At 44.0% G+C, this 24803-nt stretch overlaps 1 protein-coding gene across 20 annotated transcripts in view; it reads right to left on the bottom strand.

Moving 5' to 3' along the window:
* gramd1bb (GRAM domain containing 1Bb) overlaps window positions 1–24803 on the bottom strand; it is an 81793-nt gene that overhangs the window by 15111 nt on the left and 41879 nt on the right. For 6 of the 20 annotated variants that reach the window (XM_070969784.1, XM_070969765.1, XM_070969764.1 and 3 more), the window contains 5 exons: window positions 8542–8752; window positions 6508–6528; window positions 4934–4957; window positions 2687–2707; window positions 2010–2033 (listed from right to left, as the gene is read on the bottom strand). In XM_070969784.1, the coding sequence (XP_070825885.1) occupies window positions 2010–2033; window positions 2687–2707; window positions 4934–4957; window positions 6508–6528; window positions 8542–8655 (204 nt within the window). In that variant the 5' untranslated portion in view covers window positions 8656–8752. Of the gene's footprint in view, window positions 1–2009; window positions 2034–2686; window positions 2708–4933; window positions 4958–6507; window positions 6529–8541; window positions 8753–15436; window positions 15669–15983; window positions 16793–24803 lie in introns of those variants that run through there. The other 14 variants (XM_070969783.1, XM_070969769.1, XM_070969780.1 and 11 more) reach the window with 8 other exon arrangements.

Below are 24803 nucleotides of genomic sequence, written 5' to 3'. Positions count from 1 at the left end.
CAAACTTGTGCTGATGCAATGTGAATGAACAGGAACTGCTGCTGGAAGAAAGATGGCCACTGTGCACATCTCTAACAGGCTCAGAACTCACATGAGGACGGATGGACTTTTAATCATTGTGGCTTCAGTGCCATGGGAGGTCATCATTGCCATGTAGAGGAGCACACATATGCACAGATATGCACGCACGCACGCACACATACACACACACACACACACACACACACACACACACACACACACACACACACACACACACACACACACACACACACACTGTCCTACATGCAGGTACATACACATACAGTCACAACCAACTGAAGTAAAGGTACCAATATTAGACATATTTCACTTATTGACTGAGCTTCAGTACTTATTGTATGAGTAAGGGTGAGTGTACAAGATGTCAGGAACACAGTCCTAATACTGAGATGAGCATTTTTTAAAAGGTAAATTCACCATCGTGAACCCGCTGTCATGGTAAGTTCCACTTTCATTCACACCGCCAATACCACACCACAAAAATCATGTATCTAAACAAGCCATCTGATCACTGTGGTTTGGTGAGTACACTTACTGTAAGGCAGTTTGCGACACATGCTTTGAGAAAATGACACTTGATTTCAGCTTGTTTTGAAAGCAACTTGTATTAGAAGCGGGTGAAACACACACTATATTGCTCTATATTTTTCCTGTTGTGACTTTCTGACTTTCCTCCTCTATCAATAGAACTCAGCCCTCTGGCTCCTACTGAAGACATAAATAGGTCACACGTTTATAGTTTCACTGCAATTTTGAGCAACTGTTGGGCAACTCAAATGGTGGTAAACAGTGTATTTGTGGACTGTTTTCAGCTGCAGATTAATACCCATAATACGCTACCAAGTATTATTTCTGGGAGCAGGATGATGTATGAGGGATTGAGACTGCAGTGTGTGTGTTCATGATGATGCAGGAATATGTCACCCAGTGCAACAGTGTGGCTCACTAATTTTTTTGGAGCTATGGAGCTCTACATGATATTACTTGACAATACGTACTGCTAGGATCAAGCCATTGCTTCTTTTCATAGGACTTGTTGGCCATAAGAGAATATAATAGGACCCTTCACCCTTAAAGAAAATAAGACTTTGGGACTAACAATATAAGCTGGGGGTATAAAATGATATTTGCAGTGTATTAGAGGATGCTCCTGGTATCTTGTACACTGTGCTGGCAGCCAGCTGTGATCTGTAAACATGACATTTAACATCTGTTAGACATTAACAGCGTCAGTGCAGCATCAACTCTAGATTGTTACTTGTTACGCTCCTTTTCTAGATAGCGGGTCAGTAGAGGAAGTGTGAGTGCTGAGTGCATTAGAGAAGTATTTAAGAAGCTATCTGGACTTTTTGGACCAAGCCTCGTTCGACCTCGACACATTTCTCTGTTTTCCCTGTGTTTTCTTCTGGACCATAAAGCTTAAACGTCGCAGTGTCCATGTCTGTCAGAGTAGGACATGGACACAGAAAGTCAGGCTGTGGGGAAACATGCCACGACATAAAGCACCATGCTCCATTCCCCTGTTGTTCAAAGGCATTCAAGGCTCGTCCAGAGGCCCTCGTGATGGTTTGTTGATTTGTTCAGTACGGTGAGAAAGTCAGTCGGCTTGTTACCACCTGTTGCGTGCCAGACTTAGAAGTTTGAGTGGTGACAGGCCTTTGACCACATCTAAGGGACTCAAGGGACAAGGAACTCAAAGGCAGACTGGGATGTCTCTCTTACCATCAATACAATTTACAATTTAAACTACAGGGCTTTAGTTAGAGAAGCATTTAAGGTGTTTATTTGAACATGTTGAAATGACTTTGCGTGGCTTTGCTGTAAAGTGGTAACAACACTGACTGAAGTCAATGGAATGAGAAACAGGCAGGAGGGATATTATCATTCCACCGGTCTGAGAACCAAAAGACAGAGCAAGAGAGACAGAAAGATACCCAGGGTTGCACAAGAATACAAGTCATGCTTACTCTCAGGATGTGTTGTCTTTCATGCTGGGGAGAGAGGGGGAGAGTGTATACACAGGGAATAAAAAAAAAATAAAGAAAAGAAATAAAATAACACAAAAGAGGACAAAGTCCAATAAAGACACTTATGGAGAAACTAGGGTTTCACACTGAGAAGTGCAAAGTCCGATGCTCTCATTCTTTCTCACTCTCTGGGCTTAATTAACACAAAAGGCACCTTTACAGTGTTAAAGTTGGTTGGAACTATTATCAAGGGGTTGTTCAGCAACTGACCACAGGTTAAAAAGAAATTACAGTGGGGTCAGAAATGGTGTTAGCACACCATCTTGTGGTACAGTATAAAACTGCAGTCTAAGCTGTGTGCAGCATGAAGTTTGGTAATATTATTAAGTATCACACCTAGACTGTAGTTGTCCCATTGCTTTGCATCAGAGGTCCACCCGTTGTTCTGTCCATGCTAATCCCTGCCTGGAGGCCCAGTAACCTTGGCGCTCCAGTACACAGGGTCAAGGACAGCAACCTTTCAACTTGTAATTAGAACCCGCCACTAAAACAACCGCAGGAGACTTCCAGGAGTCACCCACATGACATCAGCTCACGCCAGTACACATATACAACAATAAAGGACTCACAAAAATCACATGTGTTGATAATGTGAATGAAAAGAAGGCGTGACTTACGTTGTACCAGCTTTGGCTCTTCTGCGGAGAGAGAAAGAGAAACAGAGGACATGTTTAACTGTGTGATATTCGTACAAACAGCACAGCAGGCTTGTGGGCTCACAGACATACAGAGGGTGTGGCATCAAGGTCATACTGTACCTCAAGCTCTGTCCTGCAGGGAATTACAGGAAGTTATCAACAATGTCTAAAAGCCAGAAACCTTTTAGTTGGACTTGATTTTGAACCTCTGGGGTAAAGACAGTGAAATTCTCTTTCAGTTCGCTCACCTCAGCACTCAAATCAGAATCATATTTACAGAATGAGGCGAAGTGCTCTGATTCAAGCACTTATAGGAATCTTTCAAAATAAAAGCATTTCTGAGGTAAATGCTGCTTCGGAAAGTAATTTCACTCCAAAACTGTCACTTATAATGTATCTGAAAGTTGTTCCACCAAACAAGTGTGAAATGATTCCAAGAATTTTCTAGAAATTAGAGTTTTGAATAAAATACAATATTTTACAATTCAAGACAGAGCGGGTGAATAACAAGCTCAGCTTCTTAGCAGTTTTGTGACTTAATGACTTATTTTCATTTATAGTTTTTTGCACTCTTCATTAACAACAAATTGATTCTGTCGCAGCTCTACAACAGCAGAGGGCAGCAGAGATATCTTAATCATGACTACAACATAACAACATTGTGCAGCCACAGAAACACACTTTCTGCTCTAACAGTCTAAGAGCGAAAGTCCCAGAGGGGAAAACATGCAGGTGATCATTCAGAGGGTGAAACAAGGAAGAAGGGATTCAGGGGAAGAAGAGGGGGAATAGAGGGGTTGAAAGTGATATCCAGTGTCTGATTCCAGTGGTACAATCAATAAAAGCACCAAATTTTCAAAGTAAAAAAAAAAAAAAAAAAATCAGATTTTTTCCTATTTTAGAGACCTTTTTCTGATGACCCTTCCTAACAAGACCACTGTTTAACATATTTACATTTCTGCAAACTCAATAATTGTGATTATCAAACTGAAGAATTTGTCTCAATCATGTTCTTATTTGACCTTGCAGATAATCAGCTGTACACACTATTTGCTCCATATGCTACACGTAGCAGAGTTCATCGTACATTTCTCTTTCAAAAACCTGAAACACGTTCAATTTCTCTTTTGTGCCTCGGGTCATCTGAGTCTCTGACAGGGTTCAGTGGTTATCTAGTGTGCGTGGCGTCAGTGGACAGTGAGTTGCAGTCGCAGGCCCGAGGCCTGGCTGTGACGATAGCTGTGCTAATGTGGGCTAATCTGATCTGAAGGTGACAGAGACATGAGAGAGGAATTACTTTGAGGCCACTGTCTGGATAAGATGTGTGTGTGTGTGTGTGTGTGTGTGTGTGTGTGTGTGTGTGTGTGTGTGCCATTGTGTTTGACTTTGTGAGTTTGCCAGATTAATGACGGCATTGTTTATGCGGAGATAGACTATTTATTGTGACTGTATACGTAAGGAGAGAGAGAGACAGAGAGAGAGAGAGAGAGAGACAGAGACAGAGAGACAGAGAGAGACACAGACAGAGACAGAGAGAGAGAGACTATCCAACAGTCCAACAGAGTTTTGCCTCCATTTGACTGCGACTCCTCTGTGATTAAGTGATTTATTCTTAAATACATTACTTGGTTTAAATGTCAAGTTGTCGACACACATGGGCCTGTGGATAACAGAAACATGAACTTTTCGCTGGATACACAGCTTCAAAAGAATGAATAAGAACCAAATTTCAAGTGACATCTTTTTTTGGACTTCTGTCATGGAATGAAAAAGTGAATTTCAGGGAAGAAATCAGCCCAGAGTTCAAAACATCAAAAATGTCTCTCATGATGGCAAGCAGACCTTTTTAAACATGGCTGTCCTGTTGTTAAGTGTTCATAAAGAAAGTAAAGTGTGCAAGTGATGGTCCTGCCCTGTCACTGAAAGCAGGCATCGGTTTTTATATTACGAAAAGAACCAAAGAGGGAAAAAACAAAAGAGGCTTTAGTAAATGCAGAATCTTCAATATTAAGACATTTTAAAATAAGCAACTTTGCACAATTCACAAATCTCTGTCCTTTCACAGAAATCGGGGGATGGAAAGCATGGGAAAGGACACGAGGGACTGAAAGTGTCAAAAGGGATCCTACAGTCGCACAGCTACAGAGGAAGTGGAGGGCCAGGGGATTTAATGGGGGCCAGCAGGGATTGTCAATGGGTCAAATGAAAACAAGAAGAAATGCTTACTTTAATCAGGTTTAGTCTGTCATACTGAAAGAAAATTAAAGAGAAAACAAAACGTTAACCAAAGCAGTGAGCAACATGAACACAGAAAGAAGGAAAATGAGAGAAGAAGCTGACATCTAATGGCTCTTAAACTGAGACGCGCAACTGTCACAACAATGCGGCAGTTTTTCGGGATCTCATGTTGAAGATGTTATGAAATGTGGCTCTCCACCTAGCTTGCATGCTACATCAGAAGCCTGCCTGATTGTTGCATCGTCGTCACTGTTATCGTCATACGGCCCTCGCTGCAGAGAGGCCCTGTCGCTGAATGCGCTCTTTTATTTGGATTGCATTAGGGCTAGGGTGATCAAGCTCACGTTGCCAGGACGACCTCACGCCATGGCTGGGGTCATGTGACCCCTGCTGGCCGCAGAGGCTCGCGTGGGGGGATTGCACTGGGGTTGGGGCGGGGGCTTGGACTGCAGTACAGAAATGAAAAGTGATGTGATCAATTGGGATGTGTGTGTGCGTGTGTGTGTGTGTGTGAAACAGAAACGGCATAGCAGCACACAGAGCATCATGAGGCTATTCACACCAACCTCCCATTTATTATCTCCCTGCGTCTGACTGTCCCATTGCTGCCTGTGTCCATACAATTTGGACATGGATGAGACCCTGTGTATGCTGACACTCACTATACTGACAATACATTTAATGAGTGACAAAAAAGTGGGATGAAGTCTGACAAGCAGCAAACTGGATGGATGAAAACGTGACACCAGCCTGCAGTATATTTACAGGAAGGGGGAGGAGGTGTTTTAGGCTCGTGGTGCAGGAAAAAGAGCAGGAGGGGTCCTCTCATGTGGCAACAGAGAGGCTGCTCAAATAATGATGTAGTCCTGGAGCTCTGGACTGGGATGCTGGCAGGACTTTTAAGAGTTTATGCCTCTAAAGCCGGGTGGTTACACAGCATGACAGATAAAAAGCTCTCATTACCAAAATGTAACAACGGGATAACTTTTCAAAGAGAGGGAAGGGACACAAGCCAGAGCGGAGAAAAGGAAGAGGGAAGGAGAGAGGATTTTAGACCATTATTTGCACTGTTTTTATTAAGAATTTGTACCAGAAATGTTCATTTTAATTGGAAATCTCAAACATAAGGCTCTGTTTCTCCATTATGTCATATTTGTATTCATTTTCTTTCATTTCTCTACATTTGAATAGCAAAAAAAGAGCATATTCTGACTCTCTTTGTGCACAAGCTTCATACAAATATTTGAAAATGTAACCAGGAACTTGCTACATTGCATATCACCAGAAAGGAAAAGAAAGGACACAACAGGAGAGGAGAGGAGTGGAAGTGAGTGCGGTTATGTTGGGGGTCGTCTCTTTTAAGAAATGTCCATCTGCTATGATTGTGGGTCCAGATGGGGCTTGTAACGGTTAGAGTGTGCACAGGAACAAGCTGGGTTCAGGGTGAAGCATTGCAAACAGGGTTCAGACATTTCCACAGAGCAGCTCACAAGACAAGAGGTGGGGCAGAGGGGAGGTGGGCACAGAGATATTTGAAAAACAGAAAAAAGAGTAATGCTTACTTTGGAAAGTCGCTTGTGAGACTAGCATGCAATCAGGAGAAGAACAAAGAAAAATCAGATAGAAAAAATGAAAATAAAAAGAAATCAGCTGCAAGAGGAAACAGCTGAAAGTACAAACAGAAGAGCTGAACAGTCATTATCAGATGGCACACGTTATCATATGGCATGTAGCAGCAGCAGCAGAGAGAGAAGGCGTGCACACTGTCGTGGAGACAAAAAATGATGAAAGAAAAGGAGACAAAAACAACACGTGTTTTAAAACAGATGAGGACAGAATGAGCAGGTAAATAAGGATGGGAGTGACATGGCTTGTGTCTAACATTTTGGAAGCTCAAATGAGTGCTGAGCGTACAAAACATTAGAGCCCCATGCTCCATCTGTGAAGAAACCTGAAAGATTCAACCCGTCGCTAAGATCAGGATGCAGATGAGCGGGAGCACAGCAGCTACGACTCCTGAACTCCTCTGTCAGCAGATTAACTTCACTACTCTTAACAGCAGGCTCTGCGAAGACAAAGCTGGCGTCCAAACTCCGTCTCTACTCAGGAACCAGGAAACAGCACAGCAAACCACTAACTTCTCCAACTTTCTGTTAAAGTCTGTCTTAAAAAAAAAGTTTTTCTTGCCCTTCCTTCCATGGAAATCTGTTCACAAGTTGTAGGGAGATCCATCTAACAGGTCAGCAAAACAGAGGGGCCAAAAACAAACCTATCTTCACTGAGGCAACAAATGCACCACTAGTTTAGGAAGGATATGGTGTGCAGCACGGTGGCTTTAGTTAGCATGGTCGGTTTTTAATAAAGTGCGGAAACGAACCTTTAATGAAGACATGCTGCTTGTTAGTTCCTGCACCTTATTTAAAGCTTCAGCTATAACTATGCACACCAAACCGTACCCCTGCAGACCCTGTCTCAATCACTGATTTGACCTCATCCTTGTGCTACATCATGAGTCCCCCCCCAATTCTAGCGTCCCCTTTCGATGGGTAAATGTGGTGAGTAAATATGGTGAGTAAATATAAAGAACGCTTTCACTCCAGCATTTCAATATTGAAACTATCCTATCATGTAATTCTAGCTTTAGGAAAGGGAACAGAGAGTAAAAGACTAGGGGGTACATGGGATGTAAAAATGAAAGGCTGGAATGAAGAGGAGGGTGCAATCTCTCCTGTGGTGGGAGAGTGATAGCTGCAGCTCACTAGTTACATATCAGTATGTACAAGTCAATAACCAATCACAAAGGCTACGTCACTACGCTGGGAAAAAGGGAACACAGCCGGGATGACTCTGACTTGTTCATGCAGTCACAGTTTCTGACTGGCTGCCGTATCATCTCGACTACAATCTCGTAAAGTCACTATGATGTAGCTTACGCTCGCCATGAAACATGAAAGAAAAACAGCTGCTAACCTCGCTTTGCTGTTCTCTCTGATTTGTTTCTACTTAACACAAGAAAGGGGCAACGTCATTTTCTGACCGTCAGTAAACATGGAGGTTGTATAGCTGTTTCACATGCACTCTCCCTCTCCTGCTTTACTCCTGTATTAGCATTAATGTGGATGTTCTTTAGCTTCCTTAACATGCTTTGCGTCCTTCTGTCCAGTCGTCACATACAACAATGTGTCGTAATGCGAGCTGTTTTTGCTTCTGGTCAGAGACAAGTTACAGTTAAGTGTCTTAAACCTTATCCTGACCAGTCTAACAAGTGTGTGAAATTGGCACCTTGTGTCCCACTGTGAAGCCTTTCACAACAGCTATTCTGTGAAAACGTTAGAACGGCTTTGTGAGGCACAAAGTGACTGTTCTCTACCGGGAATCGCTCTCTCTCTTCACAGTGCCAACTCATTTCGGTGTAGAGGAGGCACTGTTGAGCATTCCTGACAGAGCTGAGAACTTAATGTGCTTTTAGCGCTGTTGCTAAATATGTTTTAAACTCCGCTAAAAGCCTGCCACACTTCAAACCTTCATGTCTATCAAACAGGCACCAGGTAAATGGGTCAAACGGGTCAAAAAAGGAGCATCTCCTGGTCGCTCACCTTTGAGTTCTTTCCCCCGCTTCTTGCTGACTGCAGGGAGTATGTTCTCTGGACAACCTGCTCAGGCGTGGAGGGGGATTTGTCAGAGGAGTGGTCTGAACCCTTCTCGACCATATTCTCACCCTCCTGGCTCTGTGGTGTGGGAGAGCGCGAGCGTTTACGCAGGACTGGTGAGCAGGCAGGTGTGCTCTTGTTTGAGTTACTGGCAGTGCTAAAGGAAGAGAGAGAGAGAGAGGGATGAGGACATCATCTACACATGTCAACAAATACAGATACAGTACAATCTTGTCCTGCATCATAGCAATCATATAAATACTCCTTGAATATATGAATGTAAACACGATGCAAGGCAGTGCTGTTTACAGATCAGTGTAGACCGTAGGACAGCACATACACGCTTTCCTCATGCTTACATCATTTGAGGCTTAACAAGCTTGAGGCACCGTGCGCTAACCTGGCTAATAACAGCTAAGCTAATACAGGAAAGCAACAACAACAACAGCAGCAGCAGTGAGGGCATCAAGTGTAGTCAGACACCGTCATGCACGAGCTGAGGATCTTCTCACTTAATGCCGCACTTTGAAAGCAACAAACAAATCGATCTGTTTGCTCCTGAGCCCGTTGCTAATTTCATAAGAAGCGCACCAAGCCTGGAAAAATATCCAGTTTACATTTTCTCCACCCTGACATTTATTGAGCTGTTTACTTCAGACCCTGTAAAATATGAGGCCTTACAATAATTAAGACTCTTTATCCCTGAAACGCTTCAACTGTTTTCTTGGCTGTAGTAAAGCCACTCTGGACGACAGAACACAAATTAAATGATCAGAGATATTGTGCCAGGTGGAAAGCATCGTTCTGGGTATTGAGGCAGCCCTATAACATATGATTCTATTATCGCAAACAGAGGTACACGTTGACATGGAGATTTGCCTTAATACCTCTATTAACAGCTCTCTAGACAAGTGGAAGGACTGTTGTCTTAAGACGGGTCGTCCCTGTCCTTCCATTGTACACAAAGTTCCTATCAGGTATCCTCTGTGATCCAGCACAAGACACTCTCTTTTCTTACACACACACACACACACACACACACACACACACACACACACACACACACACACACACACACACACACACACACACACACACACACACACACACACACACACACACAGGCTCAGCAAGAAGCCTTCTCCTCACAATGACAGAAGCTAACAAAAGACTCTGTAAGTGATCCGTGTGGCAGGATGCCCACCAGGCACGGTTACTTGACATGGCGTTATGCAAGCCCTTACGTCACTGCCAGCCAATGGCCGCCGTTTGTGGCCATGAATTACTGATCTACTGTTACATTTGGGAATGATGGAGGGCAGCGCTGACAGCTTCTGTCTGACCGTCAGGGTCTGCTGTACCACTCGCTGGTTGATTTTAGAAGGCAAGGATAACACAGAGCCTGCACATCTGTTGAATGCATGGGGGCAGATGCACATCTGGTATATTACAGTACCTCTGACATCAATTTATATGATTACCAAATGATGTGCTGTTCTGTGGATCATCATGTACATTGTGTACTGACTACTGATTAGGCCCTGCTGACCTGATTGGGAGTACATTTGCAGAAAAATCTCTCTTTGAAAGACCTTTAAGCAGACATCTACTGGCAGGTGAATGCCTTACTGCGGAGCTGCAGGTTAAACACCTTTTTATCTATTCTATACAAATCTCTGGATCAGCAGGTGGTGCACATCATCCATCAGGATATGAAGTCTGAGTACAAATGGTCGCTATGATGGTAGAAAGCCGAGTCCATTGACATTCAGCATGCATGATAATCTCTGTCTGAGCCAGGACGCTGTCTGGGTTACACACACATGCAAGCTGGTGATGATGGGGTGTGTCAGCATCCCTTGATGTACAATGAAACTGTTCCTGAGATCATGTCACATCTTGTCTCACGATGATTTTTCCTCAAAGGTATCAATGTATATGTAAAAAGTGCAAAGTGTGTAAAGTCTTTTTCTTTTTTTATCATGTAAGCAGAGGTGGTCTTTATTTCAGGCGTGGTGGCCTGCCTCTGCTATAAAACACTGCAGGCCAATGACTGTTTGCATAGCAACAAAGTTTGAGAACTGTAAATACTAAGAACAAACACTAAGTTTCTTTTTTAGTTTTGGCCACAAAATACTATATTGCAAAAAGAGAAACTCTGTCATCCTTGAAATCATCCACACGAAAGGAGGCAGATGAACTAAATCAGGCTCCTACTGTCTTTTGATAGCAGAGCAACTTGTGGTATCAGAGTGCTTGATTTAACTACCGCTGTTACACTGCTAACGAGGGCAGAAGGGTGGGTGTAGCACTGAGTATTTATGGAGACTCTGAATCTGACTGTACGGGTGTGGGACAAAAGGTGTTGTAGGGCATGTGTTGTGTTGAGTCACAAGAGACTACTGGTATTTGGCTTTAGCTGTCCATCTGTCCTCATCATGTAATTATACATACAGTACGCGGCTATAATGTGAATGTCTGCCATTCACTGGTAGTCAGCGTTCAGTACGGCATGAGAGAGGGAATTGTTGCCACATCCTCTACATGTCCGGCTGGTGGAAGCCCTCAGGTTCTGTTTGTCTAACATCGCTGAACCGTTTCTTACACTGGGCCACAGTTCTCCTCAGGTCAGCGCAGCACATTAAAAAAATGGGTTATCTCCTCCCAGGATAATTTCTTCATCATATGCTGTGGCCATCTTATTAGACATGCTGTGTCGTGTATTTGTTTGTGGCCATTCTGACCGTCTTGTCCAAGGACATCAGTTTACTCTTGGGAGCAGCTTTTTGGGCTGTTCACATCCATCTATACTTAAAAAGTACTAAGAAGTACACTCTTAAAAATAATGCCATAGAAAGATATTTTGTGTACTTTAAGTAAGCTTAAAGAAGATTTTTCACAGATGAAACTGAGCGCAGATGTGTGTCATTTAATGCAGCATTGAGGTGCAAAGAAGTTTCTTTCACATCCTGAATTAAACCTACAGGTAATTACGACAGTTGTGGTCAGTTAAAATGCCTTGATGGTGCAGCTTAAGAAACACTTCACCACTGCAGAGACCTGAGATCTCTCCACACTGCGTCCTTCTGCCTACACTCTCCTCAGATGACAGAGGGAGTTCGCATCAATAAGGACTGCAGTGGGGACAGTTTAGCACTGCAAACTACAAGGAAAATTTGCTTAAAGCTACATTTTGTTATCAGAAAGGGAATGTAAAGAAGTGACTATGCTTCACAAGTGCATGTCTACTTGCACTGTGTGAACCTTGATTTGGGGAGGTGGTGCACATGATGTGGTGATCAGGCTAAAAACTGACCAGCAGTAAGTTCTGCACGTTGGTGACCATTGGCATCGTCTGCCAGGACAGGATCCAAACTGACAAGAGGAGTGGAGCTCTGAGTGTCTCAAATCATGGTCAGTCAGTTTGTTGAGTTGTACACAAATGGAACAAATAGATGTGTCGACAATATATCCATAAAAATATAATGATATCATCTGCAAAGGATCTATTTAGAGAAGTTTAAAGAGCACAACCTCACACCTTTCCCAAGAGCATCTGAGCAGGCCTGCCAACAATCACCTGGTGATGATGCCATTCAAACACAGGCAGACTGCAAACACTGTGTTCCCACCTCTCAAGTAACTGCATCCACCACCACTGCATGTTCTCATGCAAACGATGTACAAGCACCACCCAAGCAAACACATTATTCTGCCTCAAAGAAACAAAGATGGAATCATCATATAATGTGCAAGTGCGGCTCTTTTTCGGTCACATCCTAGCTTGGTTAATGATGCATCAGTCAGCTTTCATCATATAAGCAGAAGCACACTCGTTCATGATCAAGCTAAAATCTTTGGGTTGTACTATTATGTACACACATAAGCTTATATTACGGTAAGTAAAGTTACTCAAAGGTTGCCTGAGAAGCAGTACCTTTTATGATTAAGAACTGTGTTTGGGTAACAAACCCCAACTGAAAAAACACAAGAGAAAAAAAACTGTGTTACATAAAAGAAAACATTAACAGGAGGATCATCCCTCATAGCTTCCGTCTGCGCAGAAACCGAAAGGACTTCATCACAGGAACCCCCACTTGTTGTTTTTGGCAGATGAGGAATTCACGGATCACCTCGCCTTTCCAGATACATGGCAGTAAACAATAGGGACACGGCTCCATCATCAGCAAATGGATGACTAAGCCCAATATCAGCCATTCACACAACTGTTTGCTCTCTGAACCAGCATGGTGGTGTGGATAGAGCGAACACGCAGCTGACACTGGGCTGCAGAGGAGCGGACAAAAGCTGCTATCACAGCTGCTTTGTTAGAAATGGCTTCATGAGACAAAACACTGAGAGTTTGACATAAAGCAAGAGTACCTGCTGAGGCTTTATCTCTGGACTGTAATGCTGCGGGCATTAAATGAAAACACACAATGAGTTATTCAGCTGAATAACAGACGCGAGGGTTGGACCATGTCTACTGAACTGGCATGTGAGGATTCACAGCCCATCCTCACGTACTCCCCCAGTCTGTTACAGCCTTGTTATGAGAGTAGCATGACTCCTTTAAGGAACAGGGCAGTGTGTGTGTGTGTGTGTGTGTGTGTGTGTGTGTGTGTGTGTGTGTGTGTGTGTGTGTGTGTGTGTGTGTGTGTGCTGGGTCTGTGGTTGAGTGATGGCTGTATTCAGAGCAGACAGGTGTTGGCTATCGAGCAGAGTTAGCGTTAGCAGTGAAGCTGTCTGGGGGCAGTAAGTAAGTCTGCCCATGAATAAACGCTGCAGCTCCTCAATACCCAAGAAGTTCCCGGTCTTGCTTGTCAGCTGCTGGGTAAAAGTGAAGGTTCGGGTCAGCCCTGACGCTGGCTGCTGTGCTTCCCGGCCATGGTCTGGAAGCTGCAGCACAAACACTGAACACAATGCTTAAGCTACCTCATCTGATTCTAAAATCTTTTAAATATCGGACATTATGATCAATTACTCGTATTTGCTATTTAATTGTAATGCTTTTATTGTAACAAGATTTTGGTGTTCCTTTCGGACTCTGTGTGTGTGTGTGTGTGTGTGTGTGTGTGTGTGTGTGTGTGTGTGTGTGTGTGTGTGTGAGAGACAGGGTGGGCCCTGGTGTTGGTGTGGCTGTGTGGGTGGTGTTGGGGGAATAGATGGTATGATGGTAGAGGGCTCAGTGGTCACCAGTGATGGCATCTTCCATCGGCCCAATGCTAAGAGACACAGCTGTAATTACCTGCACAGTAGCTGTGTTACTACAGACACATGACATAGAAGTCAGTTATGATGCCATGAAGGACAACACACCTTGGGGTGTACTGATCAAAACAAACAAACAAAACAAATTAAATTTAGAAAGCCTCATTGGAATTACACGCAGCAATCAGGCAGAGCTGGCGTCAGTGATGTGAACACGTGCTTCTCTCATGGAAACTGCCGTTTTCAGCAGAGCGCACGTGAGCTATCGAGTTATGCAGCTGCATCGATTAAGCGGTCCGAAGACTTCCGTGCTGTTCAGCGGAGAGAGACAGCGAGCTGACAAACAATTTAACAATTAAAAAGCCATTTCACTCCGAGCACCGCCCACACGACTACAAAGCTCAAACAAAGCTCAGCTTAGAATGAATATCTCTATAGCAACAGTGAACAGAGAGAGTGGTTTAAATATTCAGAGTGTGACTAAATATACTTCACCAGCTCCACCGGTAGAGATGCCGTCTGAGCGGGAAATACAGCAGGCAGGCAAAGAGACAGACCATGCATCACGGCCCATCGGGGCTTCGTTTTTGCGCATTTAATGATTGATTTCTGAACTTACTTAACACATATCCATCATTCAAATGCATGGATATTAGTATTTTAAAAGCTGATATTGCACGTTAAAAAATTCTAACTATGCTTTGTGGTATATAGCATTAACTTCAAATATGAAACGCAAGTGACAGAAACCTCTTCGTAACCCAGCGCTGCAATTTAGCTCAGAAAGATGAAAAACATTATGGGGTTAGAGACTGTAAATCACAGCTTATTCTGATCCAAATGTTCTACATCTCGCACTATTAGCATCTTACTGGATTATTAAAACACTGAAATCTAACATTTTGTACAGCACAGCATGTTCATTTGCATACTGTGTGAGAGGGATCGGTCCCAGAGGCTCAAGCACAGAACTCATCTGCATTACAGCGCTCTGCGCAGACAGAGAGACGGCCGACTTCAAGGTGTTGATCAGGCAGGAATCCTGCATGTCACTCAAAGCAGGTCAGGTTTGTACATATAGAGTTAAAAAAAAAAAAAAACTACAAGAGAAACAAGCATGCTGCTTGTGCCTCTTTGTTACAGTCTTTTCTTTAAATAAGCTCTAAAGCTCTAAATCCAGCCGGCTCAAGCTGTCCAATCGTTCAGCTTCACAATAGAACAGAGTTCCGGGCCTTTCTAAAGGCCCTGCTTGTTTCCACAGTATTGCTGACCCTGGAAAATACCCATCTGGCAGTGGCCCTTCAGCTCCGCTTGGTTTGAAAAGGCCACGAGGAACGCCATGCTCACCAGCAACCACTGCGCATGCACACACGGGAATGCGCATTCGGTACACACACACGCAGACATAAACACGGACATGTGTGTGGACACATACGCCCACGTACTGCAGAAATACATGACAGCTTTCGCTTACATGACAAACTCACTAATGTCACACACCTAATCTAGCAAATACTACAAACTCAACAAGGGCTGTACATAATATGCAATCTCACCCATGCTACCCCACCCATCCACTCTCTCTGCACAAGCACACTGGCACTAACATGCATCACAGAGCCCGCCATACCCCGGCTGAAAGACACAGTCCCTCAACACCTCGCCGTAGCAGCCTTCAAGGCAGCGGCAGCCCTCGTTGGCCACCGTCACACACTCAAACACCACCATGTCCTCGTAGTCAGCCCCCAGTAATGAGCTGTTCACCCAGCGGATCATTCCAAGGACTGTGCCCCGCACTTTCCTTTCTCTCTCAGCGTAAAAGAAGAAAGGTAGCTGGACAGATAAATGGAGAGAGAGAGAGAGAGAGAGAGAGAGAGAGAGAGAGAGAGAGAGAGAAAAGATGGAAGTGGCAGGCGAGGAGATTTTCTTCAGCAGGCTTAGGGCCACTGATCTTCCCCGGCCAGCTCTGATCTCCTAATAACCAGCTTACAGCGCCCTTAACACCACCTGCCAAAGAAGAGGCATTGGTGGTCTGAGATGCAGCAGCCCTCCCCTTGGACTCTCCTTCTAAATAGTATACATTGATCTCCAGGCAGGGAACCTAATCATTATGCAGGCTGCATGTCATTCTGCTTGAATGCAGGCAGGTAGGCAGCCTTTTTGTTCCCAGCACTAACCTGGTCGTAGCCATGTAGAGAGCCGCTCCGCAGCGATCAGCCCTTTTCAAACGGCTTCATTCATGCAGCGGGATGAGGCAGAGGAGGAAGGAGAGGAGTTGGAGGAGGAGGAGCAGGGGGGGAAGGAGAGAAGAGAGAGGGATAAAAGGGAGGAGGGTGGATGAGTTCTGGAGCATGCCAGGAGGATGGGGGAGAGGAGGAGGAGGAAGCAGACACAGCAGACGGAGATAGAAAGAACGTATTTTCCTGGCAGACGAAGAGAAACCACGGAAGCTGGAGCTCAGGCTCCGTCTCTTTCTCTCTCTCCTCCTATCAGCCGCTCTCTTCTCCTTTGTCTATGGGGGCTGAGCTCCTGTTCTCTCAAGCAACCTGCACTTTTCTATTCCCCCCTTTTTTCTTCCTCCGCTCTCCCAGCCGTTGGATCGTCCGCCCGATTACTGCATCCGCTAGTATCCGAGCAGGGCTCTTCTCTCGCGATTTCAGCCCTCCGTTCACAGAATTTCACGGCTGCAGACTGACAATAGATGGAAGGAGATTGAGGATGAATATGCGAGTGGATAGAGAGAGAGAGGGCGAGAGACAGAGACAGAGCAAATGAGGAAAGAGATGGCTTTCACTTTGCATTCCACCTCTACTTGGTGCTGGTGCACTGAGCCTGCTGCTTCCTCAATTATTCATGTGTTTCATGAATGGAGGGGCTGACATCACCAGCATTCAGGTCACTTTACATTCGAAGCTCCTTCTAAATCACACAATAAGCTGGACCGGGCTTTGTGGTAAACATTATTCGTAGTTACACACACTCTGTTCTCACACACACACAGACACTAGACTAGAAATGAACTAGCAGTCCATAATCAGCAGAAATAAATGCAAAGGAAAATCTTCTCAGGTATTCATAGTGAATACATGAGCAAAAAATTCAAGTAGTACTCAGGCATAAATCCAAATAATATTTTCAATGTGGCAGCACACTGTGTCTTGTGTTTTCTCTAAATCCAACTATTGCAAAACTTGTGGCGCTAGATGTTTCCTTCCAATATCCAACAAATAATTAGAGTGAATGCCCCACTGCAAAACCAATATCACCTGACACATCCTGCGCTTTCATCTGTGTGGCATGGTCCAATAAAGACAGATGACAGGAAATATGAAAGATTATCCTCTGTGCATCCTTACCATCTATTTCAAACTGTGTCCTCCAGACCCTGAGGGCGATCCAACTGTATTTTAACACATCGCCAAGCACAACTTTGGCCCTTAGTCATTGCTGCCGCAGTGTATAATATAATATAATATAATATAATATAATATAATATAATATAATATAATATAATATAATATAATATAATATAATATAATATACAGCAGTTCTAATAACAACAACAGAAGATCTGAAAATGCAATCAGCCTTTTTCATGGAAGAGATTTTGATGTGTTACAATGACAAAAGCACAAGTGTAAATAATAAAATGAATGAGGGCTGCTTCAGTTCCAGGGTCCAGGTATTGTTCCTGCTGGCTTCCATCCACTGCCAGGCAAAGCCATAACATTTATCTTTATTTCATGTGCTCATTTGAGGAACGTTGCAGTCTCCTCTCCAGCAGACGCTTGTGATACATCAGTCACTGCTTCATGTATGTCAGGATTTAGCTTTTTTTTAAGTCTCATTTTGCTTTTTTCAACTTCCGCTGCAGCTGAGCATACAAACTTTTTTGTTTATTTTCATTTCTACTTCTGGAGTTCCTATTCTGGGTTTTTTTTAAATGCACAAATTATAAATACACATAAAAACAGGTGGATGGAAGTGTGCTTACTGTCAAGGCCATGGCCGGAACCATCACTCATGTTAACGCCTGTGCTTTATCTACTGTAAGAAGGCAAAACGCCTGCTGTGAAAAAAGTCTAATACAGTACATACATTAAAGCCTGAGTGTATTGAAAAACACCATTTGGAACATTACATCACACAATCAGTCCCTGCGTGTGTTATTAAATCCTCTTATATACATAATGTGTGATTATATATGTGGGTTTAATGCCAGAAAATGTAAATAATTTCACTAGCTTGGTTGACAATCTAGAGAATATAAGGATGTTGGATGGGGCCTAATTTCGAACATCCACAAACGCAAATTAACTCTTGCAAGAAAATGTCACCCATCCCCTCAAAGGCTTTATCCACAGGGCTGGAACTGAGCGTCCAACACTGGGTTCCAACAGTTATGGTGGATTACACGCTTACTGCAGTGTTAATGAACTAAGTGGCATTTCCAAATGCGATCAAGGAACAGGTTTATTAAAAGATGACACACACAATATAATTTACTTCCAACTACTATCAAACAAGCTGCTTTATTAAAAAACAAGGTGTGCAGCATTCCCACTGCTCATTCTTTTCTGAGTGACATCTCATCAACCCTAAACCAACACTGACTATCCTCCTGAACATGCCAGGAAAAATCATTTTAAAATAATCTATTCACACGCACAGAAAGATTAGCACAGGCAGTAATCACCTCTGTATCTCCATAAAGAAGCCCTGAGCTGTGCTGCTGGAAAGACCTGACCCCGGGGCTGCAGCCTTGCTGGCTGCCTCTGTGGGAGCGCTGAGCGGAGCCGTGCTGTGGAACAAAGGGAGCTGGTCCACTGAGCCGAACCACTGTGTGCCCAGATAAGCCTGCCCAGCCTCACACCAACAACTGACCTACTTAGAGGACCTCTGTTCTCATTGTTGTTGCAGGAGACACACAGATGGTCAAACTGACCACACACTCTGAGACATGTTACAGTAGGTATTGAACCGCCATGAGCACTGAGCTGTTGATTCACTCATCTGATTCACTAATGACTGACACGCTTGACAGGCTTGAATAGCTTCAATTTCATTTTTTCCCAATTAATTCTGGTGTTGATTCAAGCCAAACGTTAAAGACTCCAACAAGCATCTCCATCTTTCTGAGAGCAGGGCGTGCTGTTTACCGAATTGTCATGGCAACATCAATGTGGCGACGCCTGGCTGGGTCGGAAATGTCTGTCAGCCCGACTGTGTCTCGGCCGTGCAGTTGCCATGGCAGCCAGTCAAGCCATTCATGTGCACCGCCACTTGAAGCGTTCCCAACTGGAGGGAGAAAGAGAGAGCTGGAGGAGGGTGTGTGTTTGTGCGTGTGAGGGGGTGATGCTGCTGCTGCATACAGCATTAACACACAGAGTTAGTGATCTGCAAAGCCCTGGAGTTTAAGTGCACTTTTGTTTCAGAGTGAAAGGAGTTATATCAGTGGGGCCCTGACGGCTGATATCTTCCTTTCACTCATAGCGAGAGGACAGTCTGAAATATCAGGGCACATCAGCCAGTGCAGGATGAAAACAAGCAAATACAGAGTGAAACCACTGCATGTCAGTGTATACCGTTCCTTAAACTATTTCAATCCAATCCCACAAGCATAACTTTAGCATTGAGTCCCAGGCTTCATTAAAATGCCCAATTATCCTCAATGTGTGGCAACCTAACATAGACAGGCCTGTAACAATTTTTGGGTTCTCATTGAAGCTGCGACCTACTGCACCTCTGGGTGCTAGAACCCGTTTTAAAAGCAGCTATAATTAAACACACTGATTTAAATTCAAGAGCGCAACTCGTCCCGGAGAGGTAATTCAAGGACTCGGCGGAGATGTCAGAGGGGGGCAGGAGGGGACAGGAAACTGGCGACCGGATTAAGCTCCTGTGGGACACATTGTCCCGGTGGGACGGGACACAGCCACTGCCATCTGCAGGGGATATCAAGATGGAAGGAAGCAGGCTGGGTGACAGAGAGCGGCGGGCAGAAAGAAGGCGAAAGGCGGAGAGACAGTGTGTGTGTATGTCAGCTCAGGGCGAGGGTACTTTGTTTTCCTCAAATTTTGCAACACTTGTCACGTCGAGAAAAGCTGCCACGATGCGTTGACAAGAAGCATCTTAAAGAATGATGTTAATGCTGCAGTTGACAGTTTCTGATGAAGCGAAAATGATCTTACTCCTGAACAAAAAGGTCTAGCTCTGTAGGGATCCTTTCCATAATGTGGTCAGACATTTAGAATAACTATCTGAGCCTCTTTGTAGCAAAAAACAAGCACTTTTAGTGGACGTACTGCGACGGGCACATTTGCAGTCAAGGATTACGTCGCAGCCGTTGCGGCATGTTTTGCGGCCGTCAGCTAAGATGATCTTCTGGACCAATTCCCAAAATTTTGGTACCTATTAGTCATTTAAACCCCAAAATGCATGAATGTACAGTTTGCATATCGATGCTCCAACATCACAGCTCATCTCTGCATGCTGTTGTCTGGCTGTAGGTCTATCCAACTGCATCCAGAGACAGTTTGGTCGGAGTCTTGGAAAATGCATCTACCTACCAGGTGTGCATTAGATAAGACTTGGGTCGACTAATAGATAGAGTCAAACTAAGGATATTATCTAATACAGTTGCTCTACTCACAAGATGGTATAATGTGACTTCACTTCTCATGAGCAGTTTTTTTTTAAAATACAAACATGTACATGGCAACTTGGAAACACACTAAACGGGAAAATCTTACTCCCCCTTTTCCGACTGTTATGATGTCAGCACTTAGCTGCTACGGCTACATATTAGCTAACTAGTACGTGGCACCCTGATGTACACAGGAACACAAGTTTACAGCACTAAAAGGAGACTGGTGAGCAGGAAGTCATTATTTTGCTGGTGTACAGTAGCGTAAGCGATTCAAGGCAGGGAGGAAGGGAGCAGGTTCTGATTGTGCTTTTAAAAAGCTTAATGGAAAACGGTCTTATTGTTTGGACAGGCTTCATTTGAGAGACAAGTGTATGGAATGCTAATGTGATGTCCTTTCATCAGACATCGATCAAGGAGAGGTACACATGACTGTCCGTCCCTGAACGCAGTTTGCAGTCCATTAATAATGAGGCAGATAGAGACAGAGGGAAACAGGGACCCCTCCCACATCAAGGCATGAATGATGTTTTAAAGTTGTCTGTCTCCTAAAGATAATCTTTTACAAATCCATAACATTTCATAATCACTGTAGGATTACTGCAAATACGACCGGCCTTTCTAGTCCTCCTTGTTACCACTTAATGCCAATTTAGGCACAACATTCCTTCATAATTAAGTGCAACGCAAACATCTGTTTTCTTCAGTGACTTTATTGATCACTGCAAAACCAAAGGGTCATCAATAATATCATTAGAAGAGGCAGGGGAGTGTTTCAGGGAACAATATAGAGCGCAATCAGCAATGACAAATGGCTTGTGGGAAGGATGCAGTATTAAAAAAAAAAGGAAAAAAGGGGATAAGAGAGAGAGAGACAGACAGACAGAGAGAGAGAGTTAATAAGCTGTGGCCAGGAGGGAAACAATTCTGCAGTTTCTCTCCACTGCAGAGCCCCTGCTGTGAACTTTCCCAAGTCCATTGTGGCCCAGTCTGATGGCGCAGTGCTTTATCTGTGAGGCTGCAGTTGGATTCCAAGCCTCCAAGTCCTCTCTCTCTTAGCTGTGGACATTTCACGATTTTGTTTTCAGGGCAAGTCGAAATAGTTTTGCTTGAGGGAAGGCATTTAATAATCATTCCTGGTGATTACAGCAGATCTAGAGGACCATCTGACCAAGCAGCAGTTCACCTACAGTTAATGCAGAGGGTCTGTTCCCTCTCCCTCTCTAATACTTAACATATTGAAATGAATCTTCTTGGCGCAGAGGCCTGGGAGCTACAATTTTCATGTCAGTCTAAAATAGCCCAGAGAGACATTAGCGGCTCGGCCCTGGATAGTACACGCCTGGGGATGTGGTTAGTATGCATGTATGTATGCGAGGATCTGAGGCATCCGTGCATATGCTGGCGGATGCTGTGAGTTTCCAAGAGTCTTTGATGTTCTGTTTGTGTGTGTGACAGCATGTACGACTCATTGTAGATGCACACAGTACATGCATATGAGAGTGTAGACACATGCACACTTGTGGCTGCGATGGAGCTGCAGTCTCACGGGGATGGAAAGGCAGAAACCACGGATAAAAGACTCTGCGACCACTACATGAAACACTGCAGTCGCCTGCTCTGTTTGGCACTGACCAATAAGATAAAGAAGATGAACAGTTGACCGGACAAGTTTGGGGAAAAGATGCACACACGCATTTGAGCATGCAAGTCTGCACTCACAGTCTGTCTAACTGTCCTGCAGCAACAACCGGCCTGTCCATGGTGCCACGTGCGGAGAGTAAGCTCCGGCTCTAGCCTGCTGTCAGGGCCTTGCTGTTGCTACAGCTGCTGCTGTTGGCTGCGTGTGCACATCTGTGTCTGAGTGCAAGTGTGTGTGTGTGTGTGTGCGTGCAGATTTAAGTCACACCAAATGTCATATCAAGAGCAAACATCCCCACACTGGGGCCACTGCCAAATCCTGAGCAATCTCCCTCTCACACGCATGGATGTACGCACACATGGCCTCTCTCTCTTCTTATCGCCTCCTTGTCTTCTGACAACTAAGTAATGCTGCAAAAATACCCCCCCCCCGGCTCTCAATCAAAGCCCGCACTGTGACAAACATACACCCAACAGGGCTGCCTGGTTTCCAGTCTGAAAACTCTTTTCTTCCCCTGATCAACTCACAGCACATCACATGAGATGTTTTTGTTTTTTTTTTGGTTGTTACTGTTGAATCATGATCTCAGCTATTCTGTCTTTGGTGGCTTTTGATGCAACTTTAGTACATGTAAAGATACTTTTGGGATCATATTCCTCAAAAAACAGGTAATAATAATAATAAATGTCAAAAATAAAAATGAATAAAATAAATAAGAAAAACTTAAAACAAGGCCTGACCACTCTGGTACAAACCTTAACACTGACCAATTCAGTCATGACGTCAAAAGCTTTAATTGTAACTTATGAGTGCTGTTGTAGACATGAAGGTCTAGAGATCTGATTAAGTAAACGATGTGAACTGCTATTTTGCATGACTTTTTATACTCATATTTTGTAATCATTTCAAAGCACATGTGCATTTTGGATCATCCTCACATTCATTTGTGGTAATCTTGTAAGCCTAAGCATTTTTTTGGCATTATGCAATAATCAGAATCTAAAGCTATCTTGTTTGCACTGATAAGAAACACCCTGAGCGCCTCCAAGAATCTTTGTCCAGTTCAATCACGTACATGGAGAGCTCTAAACCAGTTAGTGCTGATAAACCACTGTATCCAGCACAGATAAATCAGCTGCTATAGCCATCAGCAGCTAGTGGTTTATAACACACAGGATAACAAATGTGCTGATTGAGGTATTGATTGATGGAATGACCTCTAGGTCACACTGTTTTGCCTACGTAGCAGATTGTCCCTGGGAGAACAGAATACAGCTCTAAAAGACATGTAAGATTTCAGCTAGCTCACCCCAGTGATGACTCTGCGAGTGGGAATTGATATTTTATCATTATAATTTGCTCCTTGATTGATTTGGATCTTTATTTCACGGTGGACTGAAACACAGCTGAACTGAAGCTTTAGGACCATTTTACATGTTTAAGACTTTCTTTTATAACACTTACTCGAATAAAAGCTCAAAGCATTGTAACATTTTGTACTTTTGGAGTGTAAGTGCAAACATACATACGAACATACTGTTATATAACATGACAGCGTGGCAGCAAACTATGATGCTGCAAACAGATTAAGTGACGACAGATTCAGGTTTAATAGTGTGTCTGTGCTGGAGAATGATAAAGAGGCCCTGGTATGGTCACACACACACACACACACACACACACACACACACACACACACACACACACACACACACACACACACACACACACACACGAACAGGAAGACACATTGGCTGACACACACATACAGTATACACTCACTCTGATTAATCTTAAGGAGCCCTGAGAGGAAATTTTCAAAGCTACAGTCCACAGCCTAAAGAAAAAATGACTGGAGGATTAAGCGATTGATTTGAGATTTGAGAGGCATAAAAAATACGAGGAGGGGAGAGAAGAGAGGGATGCAAATGAGAGAAGGGCACAGACAAATATAGAGAGAATGAAAGAGAGACAGAGACGTCAGGGAAAAGAAGAGGCCCTCATGAAAGTGAGAAGGAAGCAAGCGGGACGCACGTTGCCGAAACTGCTCCCCCTCTCATTTTTTTCCTCCTGCAGTGCTCTGTAATTCGTCTCTAAAAATACCAGGCAAGAGGAGGAGGAGCATAAACAAACACAAGGGGAGGAGAGCAGAGGAGAAGGGAGGATGGAGGGAAAAGTGCACGCACTGTGGCGAGCAAAACAGGTTAAAAAAGAAAGTGAGAGAGGGGCCACCTGGATGTGGATCTGTTTGTCCATGTGAGACAGCGAGGAGCGCGGGACAACAAGCGAGGAAGGCAGCGAGAGTGAAAGCCGGGGAGAGACGGAGCGAGCATGTGCCTGCTCTTTTCCAGGCAGCCACGTGAGCGCTTCTCCTCAGCTGCTCCGCTCACACTGAGCCCGCCAGAGGGGAGCAGAGCGGGGTCGCCACAGCCACAGTGAGAAAAAAAAAAAAAACACTAGCCCACACTGGATATACACACTCTGGTCACAGCTTAGCGGTGTCCTGATGGAGCCGTTGTTGCAAAGTGGTACATTATCTGGAGATTTACGTAACCATGTAGAATCTGCACAGGTGCAGATGGACAGATAAACACAAACATATCTAATGTGTTCTTTGTTAAAAAAGCACAGATATTTGACAGTCCATACAGCCTTGCAAAGAGAGCATGTAGCTTTAGATTGGTATATGTCAATACAGCCACAGCCTGT

Source organism: Chaetodon trifascialis, chromosome 9, assembly GCF_039877785.1.
Source record: "Chaetodon trifascialis isolate fChaTrf1 chromosome 9, fChaTrf1.hap1, whole genome shotgun sequence".
Taxonomy (NCBI): Eukaryota; Metazoa; Chordata; class Actinopteri; order Chaetodontiformes; family Chaetodontidae; genus Chaetodon; species Chaetodon trifascialis.
The sequence above is the reverse complement of the archived record's forward strand: the minus strand, read 5'-3'. Positions and strand labels throughout refer to the sequence as shown.